At 43.5% G+C, this 22,196-nt stretch overlaps 1 protein-coding gene across 1 annotated transcript in view; it reads left to right on the forward strand.

The window, feature by feature from the left end:
* Nucleotides 1–22,196, forward strand: part of LOC110518871 (2-oxoisovalerate dehydrogenase subunit beta, mitochondrial) — an 85,749-nt gene that overhangs the window by 19,900 nt on the left and 43,653 nt on the right. The window contains exons 5-8 of the mRNA XM_021596255.3: nt 642–797; nt 1,748–1,856; nt 9,308–9,405; nt 10,812–10,922. Of these exons, the coding sequence (XP_021451930.1) occupies nt 642–797; nt 1,748–1,856; nt 9,308–9,405; nt 10,812–10,922 (474 nt within the window). The remainder of the gene's footprint in view (nt 1–641; nt 798–1,747; nt 1,857–9,307; nt 9,406–10,811; nt 10,923–22,196) is intronic.

A 22,196-nucleotide genomic window follows, 5' to 3' on the forward strand; every position in this document is an offset into this window, starting at 1 on the left:
CATACAACCATACTATTTACATGGGCAGGAAACAGGAGAAGAGCAAGAAAAACAGACCTTCATACCATTTATTACCAGATCTATTCAAAACTCAATTGTTGACCAACCCGCAGACTCAACCAATGGTAGTAAAACTAAGATATCGCATCAAACCAGCCAACATCCTCTAGGAAGTGGGTCTCATCTATGTGTGATGACCTGAGGGGGTGGGCTGGGTAGGACAATTTAATACAGTATCGACAGAGGTCACTGAGCAACTACAAGTAACCATAGAGATCAGATATCCATGTAGATGTCATATCAGTTGAATATAGAATAACACTATTGCAGCCATGTTTGGTACCTTACACACATTTCTGTAGTCAATTCTCTGGTTTCTGTTGGAGAGGTTTGGTCCCTCTTAGGTGGGAAGGGTGTACTGGTCCTTGGGCATGGTCTTTTTGTGTTTTGCTGAGCCATTTGCCATGCAGCCGAAGGTGACGGAGAGCCATAAATTAGGGCCGAGCCTACACAATCGTGTCGTCTTAATGTTTTGGGAGACTGAGGTATTGTTAAGAATGTCTAGAGACTGAGGTATTGTTATGAATGTCTCGCTCTGACTATTATTATTCATGTATCTCGGTCTGTCTGTCTGTCTTCAGATTGTAAACGAAGCAGCCAAGTACCGCTATCGCTCCGGCAACCTATTTGACTGCGGGAACCTCACCATCCGGGCGCCGTGGGGCTGCGTGGGCCACGGCTCGCTCTACCATTCCCAGAGTCCAGAGGCCTTCTTCGCCCACTGCCCAGGCATCAAGGTTAGACACTCATCCCTATTCCCCCCCCCCCACTCACTCACTTCTCCACCTCACCTGTACTTATAACCTATTTACTTCTGCTCTGCTTGCCCCTTCCTAAACGAGCCTGTCTTTATGATCTAAGGCACACGCATCTTTTCCCCTGTATCAGTTAGCCAACCTCTCTCTTCGCTTCACTGCACTGCACTTTGTTGCACATATTTCGGCGTAGTCTATCTCCGTGTATGTACCTTTGCTTAAACACCCACTGGTCTGTTTGGATTGTTGATTTGATGAGGGTAGAAAAAGATCTACCTCAAATTGCTATTGACCTATTCATGCACCCCGTCCCTTAATTTCCAAACCCCGGCGGCTGCTGCATATTGCTTTACACCCTGGGCGGTCACCTGGGGTTCAACCGGCTGATCTGTGAGCGTGTGTGATTTAAGCTGGCATTTAATGCACGTACGCTCGGAGGGAAACGAGTGCGTGCTAAAAATGTCAAATATGATTCACCCCCCCCCACCAACATGAAAGGAATAAAAGTCTAAAGTTCTCCTACGCAGCCAAGCACCACAGCAGCAGTTAGCGCTTTACAGCCATTGTCAGTACAGTAAACATCCTTCGTTGTCTTTTTCAAAGGTCAAGGTAATAAACACTGCAAGGGGTCCGAGAAGGCTCAAATGTCTAGCTCGGATGTAGAGGAAGCCGGCTTCTGCTTTCCACCCAATTGCACATCATCTGGGTCGTTTGTTTGCGTACCAGTTGAATAGTATGGTCTGTGTGGGTACAGAAATCCCCTATTTGCACTACTAAGTCGAGGCATGCTGTACTGTTGCCCTGGGTACACTCCCTTAATAGTTGCTGGAAACGTGCAGAAAAAGGACAACGTTATAAGAAAATGTCTGAGCAGTACAGTTCAGGTTGGCACGATAGTGTGAAAGGGTAATGTATTATGTGTTTCACTCCAGGTTGTAATACCCAGAGGTCCGGTCCAGTGTAAGGGACTGCTGCTGTCCTGCATCGCAGATCAGAACCCCTGCATATTCTTTGAGCCCAAGATCCTCTACAGAGCAGCGGGTGAGTGAAGGAGCCAATCTAACCAAGGTGATGTGTGTTTGTAGGCGAGGTGCGTTTACAACAACACGTCTATGCTCCGTTTCCTCAAGCATTCTCAATGGCCTTTTGTCAGCCTTTTCGTCTCCTTGGTGACATATGGCTTGTTATTTTTTGTGTGAGAACAGAACGGCAAACAAACTATGCCCTGTCCGATTGGCTCTGGACTGAGTGTGAGTGAGTTCACCAGATTCAATCGCAAGTGTGAACCAGCTGGTCCAAATGGGCCATAACCTGCTGACAGCCTGTGCCCTGTCCTCTGGTTGGCTGGCCTCGGGCGCCTGCCTCTAGCCTACATCGTTTTTTCGACCTTTAGAGCAGGGATAGATGACCTTCACAACTGAATGGCCTCTTATTAACCCTCTCAACCAAGCCTCTAATTTCCACACATTGATAGCTTTGGGTGATAAGAGTAAAATAAATCAAGTTGTGAGATACTCAAGCTGACTTTTTGAGAGAATGTTTTGATTAAGGCATTAGAAAGTGATTATGCCCAGAACATTATTTTTCATCTCCGGTATTGAAACCACTCTGTCCAAACAAGCCTTATGTCCGTCTTTCCCTCCGTCTCTTCTGGGATTGTGTTAAAACTCTGTTTAATCAAATCTCCCTTTACCATACAGGGCTCTACGTACAGGGCTGCCCGCTGGCCTAGGAAGTTTTGGAGACAATCATTTTTGGAGTTTTGGAGACAAGTCAATCATCTACGTCAGTGGGCCAGTGAAAGAAATATTGTAAAAAATGCTATTTTCAATCGACACAATTGATGAAGAAACGGACACATATCCCGAAGCTGTTACTTCATAATGTTGATTATTTATGACATGCACACCACACAGCCTAGTGGAGTAATCTGTCTGGTAGTAAGAGCATGCAGCTCTCAACTGGTAGTCGTGTAAAGCAGCTCACAGAATGAATATGGCAAGACAGCCTGTGTGACTAACACTTTGCTCCATCATGGTATGCACGACACACAGACAGAAACAAACAGAACAAACCGGTTCCATGATGAAGCTCCACCAGAAATTAATTTTAGAAAAGATTTCCCTTTACTTTATTACCCTGACCTGTTCACCGGACGTGCTACCTGTCCCAGACCTGCTGTTTTCAACTGTCTAGAGACAGCAGGAGTGTTAGAGATACTCTTAATGATCTGCTATGTAAAGCCAACAGACATTGACTCCTGAGGTGCTGACTTGCTGCACCCTCGACAACTACTGTGATTATTATTATTTGACCACGCTGGTCATTTATGAACATTTGAACATCTTGGCCATGTTCTGTTATAATCTCCACCCGGCACAGCCAGAAGAGGACTGGCCACCCCTCATAGCCTGGTTCCTCTCTAGGTTTCTTCCTAGGTTTTGGCCTTTCTAGGGAGTTTTTCCTAGCCACCGTGCTTCTACACCTGCATTGCTTGCTGTTTGGGGTTTTAGGCTGGGTTTCTGCACAGCACTTTGAGAAATCAGCTGATGTAAGAAGGGCTATACTATATAAATTGATTTGATTTGATTATCTTTCGTCATGATTCGTCCAGTTGTAGCATGTGATTTCACACTGTAGCCCAATGGTGGTTTTAGCTGAGGTTTTTGTTACACATTTATTTAAAAAATAATAATCTGAGGTGGGCAATAGGGAGCGACGCCATCGTATATCATGTACATAGTCACGATAGGACAAAGGTTGACATAGCCCAATCCTACATGGCATAACAAAGTAAACAGAGAGGCAACACACAATAGGCAGTAGTTATATGACTAACTATGAATAACAGTATACACGTCACGCAACTCACTTGGTGCACGCACACCATCCCACATGTCCACGGAGATATATGGAGGAGTCCAGTTGTGTTGGGCAGGGCTGAGGTGCAGGAGCTTGCTTGAAGGAGACTGTGTAGTGTGAGACCTGGAGAGTCAGAAGGGTGTCCGGCCTCCTAGAAACTGACCTAGCTACTTGGTTGGCAACCAATCAGGGCCGGGTCACACGGGTCAGAGAGTTTGAGAGGTCAGTTTATGGTACCCATAGACTTTCAGACAGTTATTGACTATACGTTGGTTTATCCCATTTATCCCAACAACAACTCTGTGTTGTTTGTTTGTGTGCTTTATCTTGGCCAGGTCGCAGTTGTAAATGAGAACTAAATGAGGCCTACCTGGTTAAATAAAGGTGAAATTAAAAATTAAAAGTGTTACAAATTCCCTAACTGTGCCTCTTATCAGCACCTCACAACCCTTTCAAATTGCACACTCCACTCCCCATCCAACCAGGAGTGGAATAGAAAATAAAAAAAATCTATATAAAGTGTTTGGAAATGTAGTAAGATTATATGGGGATGAGGTGGGCTAGTTACAGATGGGCTGTGTACAGGTGGAATGATCGGTAAGCTGCTCTGACAGCTGATGCTTAAAGTTAGTGAGGGAGATAGAAGTCTCCAGCTTCAGTGACTCTTGCAGTTCGTTCCAGTCATTGGCAGCAGAGAACTGGAAGGCCAAAGGAGGTGTTGGCTTTGGGGATGACCAGTGAAATGTACCTGCTGGAGCGTCTGCTACGGCTGAGTGTTGCTATGGTGACCAGTGAGCTGAGATAAGGTGGGGCTTTACCTTGCAAAGACTTATAGATGACCTGGAGCCAGTGGGTTTGGAGATGAATATGTAGAGGGGGTCAGCCAACGAGAGCATACAGGTCGCGGTGGTGGGTAGTATATGGGGCTTTGGTGACAGACTGCATCCAGTTTGCTGAGTAGAGTGTTGGAGGCTATCTTGTAAATGACATTGCCGAAGTCAGGATCGGTAGGATAGTCAGTTTTACGAGGGTATGTTTAGCAGCATAAGTGAAGGAGGCTTTGTTGCGAAATAGGAATCAAATTCTAGATTTCATTTTAGATTGGAGATGCTTAATGTGAGTCTGGAAGGAGAGTTTACAGTATTTGTAGTTGTCCACGTATTCTAAGTCAGAGCCATCCAGAGAAGCGATGCTAGATGGACGGGGGGTGCGGGTAGCGATCGGTTGAAGAGCATGCATTTAGTTTTCCTTGCATTTAAAGAGCAGTTGGAGGCCACGGAAAGAGTGTTGCATGGAATTGAAGCTCGTCTGGAGGTTTGTTAACACAGTGGCCAAAGAAGGGCCTGAAGTATACAGAATGGTGTCGTCTGCATAGAGGTGGGTCGGAGAATCACCAGCAGCAAGAGCGACATCATTGATATATACAGAACACTATGCTTTTAGTCTTTGTCCAAAGACAAATATTTTATTTTTTTTGGGGGGGGGGTCTACTTTGGCCTATTGGAAAACCCAGCTCTAGTCAGACAGTAAAATGGTGAGGTGAACTGTTAGTCACAGTAGTGTGGTTTAACAATCAAGTTGAATTCCACCTCTTTAGGGCCTGCAAGGATATGATGTTTCAGTTTTGCAATGTTGTTGGCACAGAAAATCAGTTGCCACATTTATTTTTCCACTCCTTATCTTTATTTTGGATGTCAAATTGTGTTTGATGCTTCTCAGGAAGTCAAGAGCAGCCTTTTTTTCCTACTGCAGAGTAAATCATGAGTCATGACACTTACTGTCTGTCTCTCAAAATGTGAATGAAGTAACGCCAGTTATATCCCTCAACAAAACCTTAAATCTTTTTTTTCTGTAGGGTTTGTTGTTTCATTTTCAGATGGACCTAAACCCAGTTACTTGAAAGTACAAGTGTACAGTGTCTATGGCTCAGTGAGACAATCAAACTTTGTCAGAGAGGGAGAGATTCTGTGTGTTTCTGTGAGGAGAAAGACTCACTCTTGTCTGACTGAAATAGTTCCATGGTATACCACCTAATGGATATTTCTCTCCTTTCCTCTTCTCAAAATATCTTCTAGCTATGTTTCCCATAGCGAAATGACTACATCCACCCCCCCAACAATCGCTCGTCTGTTTCCCACAGGGTTCTCAGAACTGGTAGCAGTTAGGGAATGACTTTTTAATTTCCGAAAAGTGCAGAAAGCACTACCTCGTGCCGGGTCCTAATCCCTCTGAGCGATGCTTGTTTGGATGATGAGGTCATGTAATGTTTTTCGTTGAAGCAGTCATTTTATTTTCTTACCAGCCAAAGGGGATGGAACCACAAGGACTGGCTTCATCAGGACCGTAGTTACAGTTGAAGTCAGAAGTTTACATACACTTGGGTTTGAGTCATTAAAACCATCTTTTTCAACCACTCCACACATTTCTTGTTAACAAACTTTAGTTTTGGCAAGTCGGTTAGGACATATACATTGTGCAAGTCATTTTTCCAACAATTGTTTACAGACAGATTATTTCACTTATAATTCACTATATCACAATTCCAGTGGGTCAGAAGTTTACATACACTAAGTTGACTGTGCCTTTAAACAGCTTGGAAAATTCCAGAAAATTATGTCATGGGTTTAGAAGCTTCTGATAGGCTAATTGACATAATTTGAGTCAATTGGAGGTGTACCTGTGGATGTATTTCAAGGCCTACCTTAAAACTCAGTGGCTCGTTGCTTGACATCATGGGAAAATCCCCCAAAAATCTGCCAAGACCTCAGAAAAACAATTGTAGACCTCCACAAGTCTGGTTCATTCTTGAGAGCAATTGCCAAAAGCCTGAAGGTACCACGTTCATCTGTACAAACAATAGTACGCAAGTATAAACATCATGAGACCACACAGCCGTCATACCGCTCAGGAAGGAGACGCGTTCTGTGTCCTAGAGATGAACGCACATTCCAGAACAACAGCAAAGGACCTTGTGATGATGCTGGGTACAAAAGTATCTATATCCACAGTAGAACGAGTCCTATATTGATGTAACCTGAATGGCTGCTCAGCAAGGAAGAAGCCACTGCTCCTAAACCACCATAAAAAAAGCCAGACTGTTTGCAACTGCACATAGGGACAAAGATCGTACTTTTTTGGTGAAATGTCCACTGGTCCGATGAAACAAGAATAGAACTGTTTGGCCATAATGACCATCGTTATGTTTGGAGGAAAAAGGAGGACGCTTGCAAGCCGAAGACACCGTCCCAACCGTGAAGCATAGGGGTGGCAGCATCATGTTGTGGGGGTGCTTTGCTGCAGGAGGGACTGCTGCACTTCACAAAATAGATGGCATCATGAGGCAGGAAAATGATGTGGATAAATTAAAGCAACATCTCAAGACATCAGAAGAAGAAGTTAAAGAAGAAGAAGAAGTTAAAGCTTGGTCGCAAATGGGTCTTCCAAATGGACAATGAGCCCAAGCATACTTCCAAAATTGTGGCAAAATGGCTTAAGGACAACACAGTCAAGGTATTGGAGTGGTCATCACAAAGCCCTGACCTCAATCCTATAGAAAATGTGATATTTCACATTCTTAAAATTAAAGTGGTGATCCCAAGACAAGGAATTTTTAGTAGGATTAAATGTCAGGAATTGTGAAAAACGGAGTTAAAATGTATTTTACTAAGGTGTATGTAAACTTCTGACTTCAACTGTAAATGTAGGTTAGTTAGTGACTGCCAATATTAAGATCATAAAAAAATATTAAGACTTATACATCACCGTTGTCACGTGATCTCATGATCTCACAGCTGGTTGTTGAGTGGACTTCCTTTAAGTGAATTGGGTACTTTATTCTGAAAAAGACAATCACCGCCTGACATTGGTCTTCTTGAGTAAGATTGGTCACAACTACTGTAAAATGACTGCTGTGTCACGGCCTGAAACGGGGAAGCTGTGTACAGCAGAGGAGGTTGATGAAATTCCACTATATAAAGATCCCTGAATCCAGTCACCAGCAGCTCACTCGTTTGTTCGATGGTGGCAGGGGTTTTACTTGATGCTTGTTGTTGCTTTCTGTGTAAGCTTAATTTAGTAGATTCTGGAAAAACCTACGTATTTCAGCTTATTGTATGATTACGTATTATAAGCATCTCAAGATGTTCCGAGAGAGAGAGATCGTTTGAAATTCCGTTTCTGGAGTTTATTTTTATTTTGAAAGAGTGCATTTTTTTCTTTTTCCAATTCCACATCTTTCTGAATCACCCTGATGATTAGATGACTTGCTCTGAGAGATACTGATTAACCAAAAATAAACGCCCTCCCATCCCTGACATCACTTAAATCTGGAAGCCATTTAATTGTAAATAAATGTCCCATGTGGCCTATAGGTGAATCTATCATTCACACCCCATTCAATCCATGATTCATTTGAACCATGTACCAGCACACACACTGACTTCAGGATTGGGTTGGGGAAGGCTTGCAAGAGGGAGCTCTTTTCACTCGTTTGAAACTCCTGCCCGAAACTTGAAGTCGGCAGCCTGTTTCTTAACCTCTAGAGGGAGAATGGGTGGAAGTCATTCCGACTGTTCTGGGAAGTATATTGTGGAGTTGGAAAACCGTAATGTCGCCCTTGAGTATCAATAGTACGCCCAAAGACCGTTGCAGTTCATGTGTTACCATGCAAGAGATTTTTTAAAGAGCACCCGTCTCCCCACTTAAAACCCACACACACACTTTCTGAAGCGTGTGTATGATGAGCACCAAAGACCTGTGTAATGTAGTTACCACATAACTACATAAATAGGCCATGTTGGTGCCTCCGGTGTTTTGCCACCAAGTGTTTATGAACTCCAAGATTTCTACAAATAGGGTGCCAAAGGGTTAGTCTCTTTTGGAAAGGATCCAAGAGAAAGTCCGATGCATTAATATAATGTCCCTTGTGTGTGGAACACATTTTGAACTATATCCCATCCCACAAATGTTTTGTTGTCCACATTGATCATTGATTGTTAGTGCAATAATTGATTGTATTATTTATTATAATAATTAATAATGCAAGTAATAGTAATAATATTTGCCATTCAGCAGACGCTGTTATCCAATGCGACTTAGTCATGTGTGCATACATTTTATGGATTGGGGGTACAGAGGACCATAGCGAGGCGCACACAAGGCTCCGCGTGATTGACGAGGTCTGGAAAAAGCATCTCAAATGGGCCAGAGACTTTGTTCCTAACTGGAAGCACAGATTGTAGGCTTTCATTTGTGAGTGTGCCGGTCATTTCCCTGGTCACCCTCTCCATCATTGAGCTCTACGGGCGGTTATGGACCATCGTTTGACAGAGCAACCACAGTTGGCCATAACAGAGTGATTGATGTGTGTTTGGGATTGACCCCCCCAATCATATTCCTGTCGTGTGTTGTACTGTAGTTGCATATGTGTATCAGGTCATGTTGGCCGTACATTTAAGATATTCTCCTTCACTGGACTGATCTGCAAGAATTTGCAAGATTAACTTCCACCATAGGGTTTTCACCTGTCAAGTAATTTACAATCTGTGCAAATGAAGGGGAGGAGATGAGAGTACCGGTTTTGAAACAATTGAGAGAAAGATTGTTTTTTTTTTTCTTTGTTTGTTTTGCAGTGGAGCAGGTCCCTACAGAGGCCTACACCATCCCACTTTCGCAGGCCGAGGTTATACAGGAAGGAAGTGACGTCACTCTGGTCGCGTGGGGAACACAGGTGAGACGTGGAAGAAGGAGCCATGGGTTGATTCTACATACTCGAGCCATAGAGGAGATGGAGCTATATATCCATCTATGACTGTGCATGAGTCATGACCTTGGCCAGAAGTCATTGTTTATGGTTTGGAGGTGGGCAGAGTAGGGACATCCGCATTACGTCTTCGGTCTTTGACATTTTTAAGCCGACAGGGACGAGCCATGGATTAACTCCTAGCTCCATCACAAGCCCACGCCTCTCAACAGGGGCTTTCTCACCAGGGGTTTGTGGTTTATCGTGTCGACACTGACGTCTCCGTTGGCCCGACGCTGCTCCACGGTGTTAACAGTCCACGTCTACACAAGGCCTTCCGTTGTCTTCAACTCCTGTCCCCCTGATTTTATTTTCCTCAGGAGAGGATTATGGTCTCTATAGCGCTCTTGGTGTCGTTGCCCCTTACAAAGATTCTGCTCGCCCACTTAACGGGCTTAACCCACCCAGAAAAATAGACTAATGTAGGTACAGCTGAAAAGCAGAGGGGGGTCTAATCCTGAGGGCCGGGAATGACTGGGAAATCATCTCCATCAAAGCTGTCACTTTGCAAAGATGAAAAAGACACCCAAGTAGTCCAAATCGGGGCTTTTTAAAATGCCACCCCATTACTCCGGTAATCCATCAGCCCTCCATGGACGAGTGAAAAGAAAACAACTCCCAGCGAGTGGAGCGGTCGGAACCGCGCCTGGAACCTGCATTGAAGGCTTCCTAATGGACAAAACAGAGGGGTTCATTTTGCTAGTCCTACTGTTATATTGTAAAGTTTCATTTTATTGCACACTTTAAACCTGTTCATGTCTTGACAGAAGTACTAGGCTCTGTCGTTGCTTCAGCAATATTCAGTGTATTAGTACTCATTTCTAGCATGGTTGACTAAAACCAGAATATTTATCTTTTTAATGTGCCTGTTGTCGAATCTTGTCTAAATGGGTTAGAAGTTTATAGATCGCTGTGTTTCTTTTTTATCAATTGGCTGTCTGGTTATGACTCATGACTATCACCCAAGACACACACATGAATAGATTTAGTTCATTAACCCTCACACACATTCATAGACACACTCAAAGCCCTGATGCACGACTTGGGGATAATAACGATGGAGCCAGTATGTCCTGCTGTGAGATTGCCGATGATTCACAGGCACAGCAGTCATTATCTGGAAACATACAGCTTTCTAATCTGCCAATAAACATGTAGTCTATCCAAGCAACTTCCTTCATTAGTCCAAACTGACTTGAAAGTTAATAAGGGGTGCTGTGTAGTGGTTTTCTGCTGATTCTAAAAGGGTTCTTGATGGTATTATAAAATCTTCTAATATCCATTGTGGATTAGAATGGAATGCACGGTCTTGATCGCTGACTCCTGCCTTACAGATCCATGTGCTGAGGGAAGTGGCCAACATGGCTCAGGAGAAACTGGGTGTGTCCTGCGAACTCATAGATCTACAGACCATCTTGCCTTGGGACACTGAGACCGTTTGCAAGGTAAGACGCATGGTAGGCTATATAATTTGTGTAAACACACACTCAGGATTGGGTAGGTTACTTTCTAAATGTAATATGTTAGTTACTTGTCGTTAGCAGAAATTGTTAGCAGTAGTTTAACTTTTGGATTACCCAAACTCAGTAACGTAATCTGATTACTTTTAGATTGTTTTCCCCTTAAGGCATAAGAAGACAAAAATGAATTCGCAATTGAAGGCCAGCATCCCGGTGTCGCCTCTTCACTGTTGACGTTGAGACTAGTGTTTTGCGGGTACTATTTAATGAAGCTGCCAGTTGAGGACTTGTGAGGCATCTGTTTCTCAAACTAGATACTCTAATATACTTGTTCTCTTGCTCAGTTGTGCACCGGGGCCTCTCACTCCTCTTTCTATTCTGGTTAGAGCCAGTTTGCGCTGTTTTGCAAAGGGAGTAATACACAGCGTTGTACAAGATCTTCAGTTTCTTGGCAATTTCCCGCATGGAATAGCCTTCATTTCTCAGAACAAGAATAGACTGACGAGTTTCCGAAGTTTTTTGTTTCTGGCCATTTTGAGCCTGTAATCGAACACGCAAATGCTGATGCTCCAGATACTCAACTAGTCTAAAGAAGGCCAGTGTTATTGCTTCTTTAATCAGAAGAGTTTTCAGCTGTGCTAACAAAATTGCAAAATGGTTTTCTAATGATCAATTTGCCTTTTAAAGTGATAAACTTGGATTAGCTAACACAACGTGCCATTGGAACACAGTGTTGGCTTTCTTCTTCTTCTTCTTGCCACTCTTCCATAAAAGGCCAGATTTGTGCAATATACGACTGATTGTTGTCCTATGGACAGAGTCTCCCACCTCAGCTGTAGATCTCTGCATTTCATCCAGAGTGATCATGGGCCTCTTGGCTGCATCTCTGATCAGTCTTCTCCTTGTATGAGCTGAAAGTTTAGAGGGACGGCCAGGTCTTGGTAGATTTGCAGTGGTCTGATACTCCTTCCATTTCAATATTATCGCTTGCACAGTGCTCCTTGGGATGTTTAAAGCTTGGGAAATCTTTTTGTATCCAAATCCGGCTTTAAACTTCTTCACAACAGTATCTCGGACCTGCCTGGTGTGTTTCTTGTTCTTCATGATGCTCTCTGCGCTTTTAACGGACCTCTGAGACTATCACAGTGCAGGTGCATTTATACGGAGACTTGATTACACACAGGTGGATTGTATTTATCATCATTAGTCATTTAGGTCAACATTGGATCATTCAGAGATCCTCACTGAACTTCTGGAGAGAGTTTGCTGCACTGAAAGTAAAGGGGCTGAATAATTTTGCACGCCCAATTTTTCAGTTTTGGATTTGTTAAAAAAGTTTGAAATATCCAATAAATGTCGTTCCACTTCATGATTGTGTCCCACTTGTTGTTGATTCTTCACAAAAAAATACAGTTTTATATCTTTATGTTTGAAGCCTGAAATGTGGCAAAAGGTCGCAAAGTTCAAGGGGGCCGAATACTTTCGCAAGGCACTGCATCCAATTGTGAATAGCCATCCACAACGACCACAATCCGTAAGGCGCAAATGGCTAAATGAGAGGGCAGCCGTGTGATTTACATCAATGGGCTATGTAGATATAAATAATATGTAGCTCGTAGGCTACATCACTGCTATCGTCCTTACCCTTAGCGTTTATTTAGATTGGATAATCTTTGGATGCCGACAGCTATTGCACTGTTGGAAGACATGGCTTGGACTGTAGGCTTCAAAATCCTATTCCTGCGATCCATCAAACGCATTTGGTGTGTCATCATAGTGATCTCTGATTTACGGTCAGACTTAAACTTAAACTTGAAAAAATGAATTGCTGACGAGTGTTTCTGTCTAATAAAGCCCTTTTGTGGAGAACAACTCTTGCTGATTGGCTGTGCCTGGCTCCCCCAGTGGCTGGGCCTGACTCCCCCAGTGGCTGGGCCTGACTCCCCCAGTGGCTGGGCCTGACTCCCCCAGTGGCTGGGCTTGACTCCCCCAGTGGCTGGGCCTGGCTCCCCCAGTGGCTGGGCCTGGCTCCCCCAGTGGCTGGGCCTGGCTCCCCCAGTGGCTGGGCCTATGCCCTCCCAGGCACACTCTTGGCTGCACACTCTTGGCTGCACCCCTGCCCAGTCATGTGAAATCCTTAGATTAGGGCCTAATTTATTTATTTCCAATGACTGATTTCCATATTTGAACTGTAACTCAGTAAAACCTTTGAAAATGTTGCATGTTGCGTTTTATTTTTGTTCAGTGTAGTTGATGATCCCTGCAGTAGACTGTCTAATTTAGCACTTAAATTGCCCTTCAATGTGGCACAGAAACCATGTTATTTTTCTCTACAGTGCAGTTTCTGCCATTTGTGATTGATTGAATTCCAACTTAGGGCTGTATTTCTACATTGTCGCACAATTAAAGTAACTGTAGGAGAGGAGGTGAGCGAGGCCTGTGTATTTTATTTTAATTCATAAAACCATGAAAAGCTGAATGTCTTCAGTCAATAAGTATTCAGCCCCTGTTATGGCAAGCCAAAATAACTTCAGGAGTAAAGATTTGCTAAACAACTCCCTTGATAAGTTGCATGGACATTAAACACTTTTTTTATGACTACCTCATCTCTGTACCCCACACATACAATTATCTGTAAGGTCCCTCAGTCGAGCAGTGGATTTCAAATTCAACCACACAGATTCAACCACAAAGACCAGGTAGGTTTTCCAATGCCATGCAAAGAAGGGCACCTGTTGGTAGATGGAAAAAATAAAGCAGACATTGAATATCCCTTTACACTTTGGATGGCGTATCAATACACCCAGTCACTACAGAGATACAGGCGTCCTTCCTAACTCAGATGCTGGAAAGGAAGGAAACCACTCAGGGATTTCACTGAGGCCAATGGTGACTATTTGATTTATTTCACCTTTATTTAACCAGGTAGGCAAGTTGAGAACAAATCAAATGTATTTATATAGCCCTTTGTACATCAGCTGATATCTCAAAGTGCTGTACAGAAACCCAGCCTAAAACCCCAAACCGCAAACCTGCATTAGGTGTAGAAGCACAGTGGCTAGGAAAAACTCCATAGAAAGGCAAAAACCTAGGAAGAAACCTAGAGAGCAACCAGGCTATGAGGGGTGGCCAGTCCTCTTCTGACTGTGCCGGGTGGGGATCAATGGTTGTAGAGGGTGCAACAGGACAGCACCACAAGAGTAAAAATGAACAGTTTAGGGTTCCATAGCCGCAGGCAGAACAGTTGAAACTGGAACAGCGGCAAGGCCAGGTGGACTGGGGACAGCAAGGAGTCATCATGCCAGGTAGTCCTGACGCATGGTCATAGGGCTCAGGTCCTCCTCCGAGAGAAAGAGAGGATTAGAGAGAGCATACTTAAATTCACACAGGACACCGGATAAGACTCCCATTCGGAGTCAGTGTCACTGTGAAAGAAAATGTTCAGTTAGAATAGTTTCACATATGAGCCCTGTATCAACAGGTATAATAAACAGATGTATATAGAGAGTACAGGGAACAAGGTTGAATATATTATTATGACCTGCTAGATCTACTGTCTCTTTTATATTATGACATACCAGCTAGATCTACTGTCTTTATTACATTACAACAGACCAGCTGTATCTACTGTCTCCATTTCACTTTGGCCATTGATGTGGTCCTGCCCTCTCCTCCACAGCCTCAAATAGGCTACTTCATGTGGGTTGGGGTGGGGCGGCAGACACACGCATCTCACATTTCATGACATTACATGTTTATATATTGCTTCTAAAATAAATACAAAAATCACAGTATTTTATATTATTAATTTCAAACAAGGGCATTAGCATGATAAGAACTTATCAGTCCAAAACTATGTCCTCTCCCGTTCAAAAAATATTCCTCCACAATCGCTAAATGAATCGTCCTAAAACAATCTGTCTCACCTTCCCAATCAATTTATTCTAAAATTGTGTGTACATCTGTATATCTAGACTTAAATTTAGCATTCCCTGACTTAGTCGCCATAATGATTGATATATAAACAGCTGAATCTGCACGTTTACCAAACAATGCAGTGCGTAATATGTGTTTCTCCTTCCGGTATGAAACTTCAATAGCGAATGACTCACTTTACGCTGGAGCTTACTACATGGGTTGGTCTTGCAACACATAAACATGGCGTATTGCCGTTTACCTCAGCTCATTGGCTATCTACCCAGCTAGATTTCAAGACGATCAGTGGTCATTGGGTTAAAAGACAGTCAATCAACGAAACAGCGGGCAAATCATTGGTGCACAATGATGTCATGACTTGTTGTCTTCAAATCGGTTTCTTTCAGTCAATACGTCCTGCGAAATGGCCCATCACGTTTGATTGTGTTACAAACAAACCAGTTGATTGCAGTGAAACCAAACATGACTGGAAAAGTCACGTTCTGTGTGGGTTATTTACCTGGAATGTGTCGTCAAATGGAATGAGACGGAATTCACGACACAAGCGGTTCACAAAATGTTTCGTGTTAAGCTATAAAAACTGATTTTATCAAACAAAAGATAATTCATTGTGTAACAATGAGCATTGGAATTGCAAACAGATGAAGATCGTCAAAGGTGAACAATTTATTTTAATGCAGTTTGTGATTGTTACGCCTGTGCTGGTTAAAATAGTTTTTTTTATGGGGCTCTATGCTCAGATAATCGCATCGTATTCTTTCGCAGTAAATCCTTTTTTAAATCTGACAACGCAGTTGGATTAGCAAGATTCTAGGCATTCGATACATGTGAGACACTTGTATTTTCATGAATGTTTAATATTACTATTTATGTAGCGATCGCGGTATGTTGTGGAATTTCAGCTCGCTAGCGGGTTCCGTGCGCAGAGAGGTTAAGCATGTCTCAGTTTAGGTTGCCTAGCAACACGAGCTCTGAAGATAGATGGGGGGCAATCAGTTTACATATGGTGTCCAGAGCACAGCTGGGGGCAGAGGGTGGTCTATAGCAGGCGGCAACGGTGAGAGACTTGTTTTTAGAGAGGATGATTTTTAAAAGTAGAAGTTCAAATTGTTTGGGTGCAGACCTGGATAGTAGGACAGAACTCGGCAGGCTATCTCTGCAGTAGATTGCAAAACTGCCCCCTTTGGTTGTCCTATCTTGTCTGAAAATGTTTTAGTTAGGGCTGAAGATTTCAGAGTTTTTGGTGGTCTTCCTAAGCCAGGATTCAGACACGGCTAGGACTTCCGGGTTGGCAGTGTGCTAAAGCAGTGAATAAAACAAACTTAGGGAGGAGGCTTCTAATGTTAACATGCATGAAACCAAGGCTTTTACGGTTACAGAAGTCATCAAAAGAGAGCGCCTGGGGAATAGGAGTGGAGCTTGGTACTGCAGGGCCTGGATTCACCTCTACATCACCAGTGAAACAGAGGAGGAGTAGGATAAGGGTACGGCTAAAAGCTATGAGAATTGGTCGTGTAGGACGTCCGGAACAGAGAGTAAAAGGAGCAGGTTTCTGGGGGCGATAAAATAGCTTCAAGTTATAATGTACAGACAAAGGTATGGTAGGATGTGAATACAGTGGAGGTAAACCTAGGCATTGAGTGATGATGAGAGAGATATTGTCTCTAGAAACAGCATTGAAACCAGGTGATGTCATCGCATGTGTGGGTGGTGGAACTGAAAGGTTGGATAAGGTATAATGAGCAGGGCTAGAGGCTCTACAGTGAAATAAGCCAATAAACACTAACCATAACAGCAATGGGCAAGGCATATTGACATTAAGGAGAGGCATGCTTAGCCGAGTGATCATAAGGGTCCAGTGAGTAGTGTGGTGGGTTGGGGTCACTTTAAAACAGTTAGTTTTCTCCTATCACACCCATTCAACTCTAAGGATGGATCAACAACATTGTAGTTACTCCACAATACTAACCTAATTAACAAAGTGGAAATAACGCCTGTACAGAATAAAAATATTCCAGAACATGCATCCTGTTTGCAACAAGGCACTTTAACTGAATTGTTTTGCCACATTTTTGACTTTTGTCCTGAATACAAAGTGTTATGTTTGGGAAAAATTCAATATAATACATTACGGAGTACCACTCTCCATATTTTCAAGTATAGTGGTGGCTGCATCATGTTATGGGTATGCTTGTAATTGTTAAGGACTGGGGAGTTTTTCAGGCAAAAAAATAAACGGAAAAGAGCTAAACACTGGCAAAATCTTAGAGGAAAACCTGACTCAATCTGCTTTCTACCAGACACAACAAAACGTGGAATTAGTCAAGAGGTACGAATACTTTCTGAAGGCACTGTATTTTGTCACCTCCCGAGATGTGCCAATGCCACACATTTTAAATGGTCCACTTCAAACGTGCCGCCACATTCTGTTTTGTTGTGAACGTGGCAAACTGCTGGGGACACTGCACTCTGGCAAAAGTGCCGGATGGATTTTTATATTGCCTGTTTTATCATGCAGTTTTAAAGTCCCTCTGGTGCAGCACATGACACAGTTGGTAAGCTCTGCGAGGCCTGCCGCTGCCAAGTAAATCTTATAACTGACAGTTAAGGCACAAGATCAAAATTGTGGTCTCAGACCAGAAATTTAATAGCGAGCCCAATTGGAATCGATGGCATATATTGTTATTGTCTTGGCAACGGGACGCTTCAAATGAAGTCAGCAACAGTCTGTAATGGGCCGTTTGTTCATAGACTATTTTCTCAAATAAACGGGGTGATTTTCAGCAACGGCCGCCCCCATTAAACCAGTTCTATGAAATTGAATAGTGTGTTTATACACCGCTTATGGTTCTCGGGGGCAAGGCCTCCGTCTTCACCTTGCCAACAACACTTGTCTTCCTCTCCACTGTTTTCTCCTCTCTCCTCTCCTTCAGCTAAACGTGTTGTGGATTGTCCATCCTCATACCTTTTTAATTTCCCATTTCCTTGTCAGTTCATAGCCCCCTATCTCCTCATTCTCTTATTACGTATTATTCTGTTTTCTCTTGGTAAGATATTATGTCCTCACTCAGCCCTATAGCCGTGAAATTCAAAAGCCGACAACACTGCCAGGGAATGTGTTGTTGTGCAGCAGTCTCTGTGTGTTGCCCTATATGCCCCATGTGGCATTATTTGGTGGTTGTGGATGAGTAGAGAACCTTTTTAATCACGCAATTAACTAGAGAGGATGAATTAACCACAGGCTAAATAATCGCCATGTTCTTTGTACCCGATATGCCATGAATGCAACGTTAAAATATTTTGTTTTATCTTTTAATAAATCTGAATCATAAAAAAACTTCATGGTCCAGATTTAAATTAGGAACAAATGCGGGTGTCTGTTGAAAAAAAAAAAAACGCTTACGTAAGACTACTGATTCCTCTCAAAGTGAAAGCAGAGAATCCCTTTTATGTTTTCAGACAGTGGGGCCAGCTAATGAAAACAACCCTGACATGAAATAGAATATTGGCTCCTTTTATGCACGAAAGGTGGGTTCGTAGACTGGGAAATGGGTTCAGTTACCCAGAAATGGCTATGCTGAAGTACTGTGTTTAAAAAAAAAAATGTGTCTGTCTTAGCAGTGCCTGTTTTGGTCACAACGCACAGAAAACCAAATTCCCCATGGTTCAGTATCATCATTGCAAATGGTCTGCCCTGTCTGAGTGTGTACTTTATTTTCCCACCTGTGGCCAATGGTCTGCCTCTGCAATGGGGGGTGTGTTAGAGTGAAGACTAGACATAGGTATTCATCCACTGAGTGCCATAATGGATTTCTTGTGTGAAATACTCCTGTCGTCTTAGTTGGGAAGTGCTGGCTGCTGAGTGGTTGAATTACAGGTTTTTACCAGTGTAGGTCCCCTTAGGTGCTACAATGTATAGCACATAAAGGTCGCCTTTGAAACTAGTCTACCTTTCCATATCTGCATTTGAAGAGCTAGATTGATTGTACTCACATTGCACAGCAATTTAGGGGGCATAGCTGCCTGACGATAGGGGAAATGTTTCACTTTTATGGTTGGTTTCACTAACCCATATTGAGTAAATCCAGGAGTAACGGAGAACTAAATTTTTTATTTCATTAGCATTGATGTAACTGGGAAATCAGACACCAGCCCAGAAATATTGAGTGTGAGTGGAACCATTTTAAATCAAATGAACTGCTGTCCAGGAATATGTCCATGAAACAAAATTATCATTCATCCTACCTAAATGTGCAATCTAGTCCACGTCCCTGCTTAATCTCTCATGTGAAACAGACCCCTTATGTGTGCTTACGCAACTCCTTCTGTCACCCCTCTGACTACCCAGAATCCTCCACTTCCAATCCTAAAGTAGGCCTAATTCAAAGGTTAGGTGGAGAGTGAGGTCAAACCCTGGTGCCCCTGGTCACCCTGACTGACTGAGGGCTAGCCCTGGGTGCTCCCTGCCCGCCTGCCCTGGCTCTGTGGCTAGAACTTCTGCTGATGCTGAGCCTTTTTCAGACACGGGGTCATTCACACAAGGCAGCTATTTCAGGAATTTCCACATGAATTTACATTTTGCATTTTATTGAAACTAGTCCTACACATGTAGGGCCGGTCAGCAGGCACAGTTGTCACAAACCTCTTCTTTCCTTCTCTTGACTCACCCTCCCGCCGAGCCCTCTGACTCACCAGCTATTTTGGATTTACAGAGGACGACTGTGGCCAGAATTACCCAAGTCACACAGCCCTCTCTGGCCTCAGAGCCTTAGATCTTTTGCTACTAACGGGGAGATGTGACATTTCATCAAACGATTGCTCAGAGGAATAACTCACAGAGCATTGTAACCTCCAAACTTTATCCTGTTCCATCTGAGTTGGCTTTCTCCGACTCCATTGAGAATTCCTATGATTCATTATGTGCCAGTCTATATGCTGACATAAGGAAAGAAAAATCGCTGGCACAATTGACGCCATCAGAGGATAGTAAATAGTATTATTCTCCGATCCATTGATTTCAACTGTCAGTGCTGTTCTTGGCCTCAAGTAGATGTCAGAAAGAATTCAGTCTGTTTTTTAATTCAGTGGTTGTTCGCTTGATCTCCAGCGTTTCTAGGAATACCTACCTGCGCTAACATCGTCTTGCATTAAATGGGTTGATGGGCTTGTGAGTGAGTGAGTACACACACGCTCAGCTTGTTGGTCCATGGACCCACATCCGAACACGGGAGTCCAATTAGGACTTCATATAAATCTATGAGTCACAGTTGGCTCCTGCATCTCTCCTCAGCGTCTTTGAACAGCGGACATCCATGCCCAGATTTTCCATATGAGTCAGTTCAATCAGTTCTTATCTGTTTGATCCCGGTGGGTCTTTATAGACGTGTGTCTCTTAGTACATGAGATCATTAGCACGATAGCTCTGGGTTTCCTGTTCCCTCCATCCGGAGCCATCCACCCCGGTGGTAACCGGCGGCGACACAGGGATCTAAATATACAGTCAAGTCTCTTGTTGACAAAGGGAATAGACAGAAATTGCTGTAGAAATGGAGGGAAAAACTGTATTTTGTGCCGCTGTCTGCGGCAGTCCAGTAAATGTAATAGTCGTTCATTTAAGGGATAAACAAAATGGCTGGTTTGGCCCTGCCAGACCACCAGGCTCAAATGATATAATGTGGAAAGTCTCCCTCTCTCTTGCTCCTGGGTCAAAAGCCAGTGTGGTAATTTATATAAAAACCCATATCATCCTCTTTGACAGACCTTCAGTCTGTTGTTGTTTTCAGTGGCCTACATCTTAAGTGCTCTTGAGCTGGCTCTTGTACAATCTAATTTTGATCAGAGATTTCTATCGGCTCCTCGTCAATATTCAAAACTAGTCCAGATTCATATTAGTGCCTAGTCAGTGATTCAGAGACATTTTCCAGTCCTGGTCAGACTACGATCTAGCCAGTGTGAAACCGTTTGTTGAGGGTGTGCAGTCAGTAATAGAGTGGTGGATCAGTTAGCAGTGATTGGAGATGGCACTTCTCATGCCTCACAAACCAGACCCGTCAGCCGAAAGGCCTTGGACCTGGAAAACCTTGAGGAGCTCAGGCCCTCTCCCTACAATGAATCTCTTATTACTTTCCACCCATAGCTTCAGCTCTCTCCAAAATAGCTATTTTGACTGCTTCGACCTCCCATGACACACAATACCCTTCCAGACGGGGTCTTTCCAAAGCAAAGAAACTGGCTAACGTGATCAAGATGTGACTCGGGCTTATGCTTTGAGGTTCCAAGCTCCATGCGCGCATGTCCCCTATAAAAATGAATTTGAGACAATTCACGGTGAATTGATGTGTTTGTTTGATTTTGCAGTGAGACTTGTAAAGGTGTTTTGTATCCAGGTCCGTGTGGTTGGCATCTGGAGAGTTCACGCACTGTCCTTTAGTATCCGGGACGGCAGAGGTCATGTACTGTTTCATTTGATTGTGTCCTCATTGCCTTCAGTTAGTGGGTTTAAAGATGTTTCAAAGACTTCTTCTCAGGCTCCTTTTAAAGTCACCAAGGCACTGATGAAATACGTTGTTTCACGAACTGTCAAGATTAGCTTATTTCACCTGGGATTGATCTCACACCCTTAGGTCACGGCTGGGAAATGCTATTTTAGATATCTCCCTGTCTCCCATCTCTCCACACACTTGGTCATGGTCTGTTAACTTTCTCTTGGTCATCGATATCCCCTTTTACTTGAATACTTTTACCTCTCTTGACCTCACTTGCTTACTCTCCCCTCTCTCAACATTGCTATTGTCATCGCACACTATTTCTTCGTTTGGCGTTTGTCCTCCTCGCAGGCAGCAAGTCCATTCTGGTTTGGGAATCTGCAAGTCCTATCTGCTCCCATAAAACACACCGTTCCCATTTCCCCAGCCTTAGCACACATGCCACATCATATGGTGTCCCTTAATGACCCCAGGAAATGTGTGTGTGCTCACTTCTCCTCCTTCCTCCTCTCCAGAAATATGTACAACTTTGCCAAAGAAAAGCCAGAACACCCACTGTAACAGAGCAAAAAGTAAAGGAGAGCAAAGGCTTAACAGACCACTCTGACTTTCCTCAACATGAAGGAAACTCCTCTATCCTTCTGCTACATTCAAGCACAACTGCCACAGATAGCTGCTGGTGTGTCCTATTTGACAAGTAGAAAGGGATGTGTAAACATGAAACGGCCAGTGACATGTTCTCCCTATCTGCTCTGAGTGAGTGGTGTGGGCATAGCATGCTTGCTGAACTTGGTTACCCGTGGGGCTGGTGTTCCCGGCAGTCGGCACTTCACACTGA

The sequence above is a fragment of the Oncorhynchus mykiss genome, chromosome 3 (assembly GCF_057628025.1).
Source record: "Oncorhynchus mykiss isolate SJ-2025 chromosome 3, ASM5762802v1, whole genome shotgun sequence".
NCBI classification, from domain to species: Eukaryota; Metazoa; Chordata; class Actinopteri; order Salmoniformes; family Salmonidae; genus Oncorhynchus; species Oncorhynchus mykiss.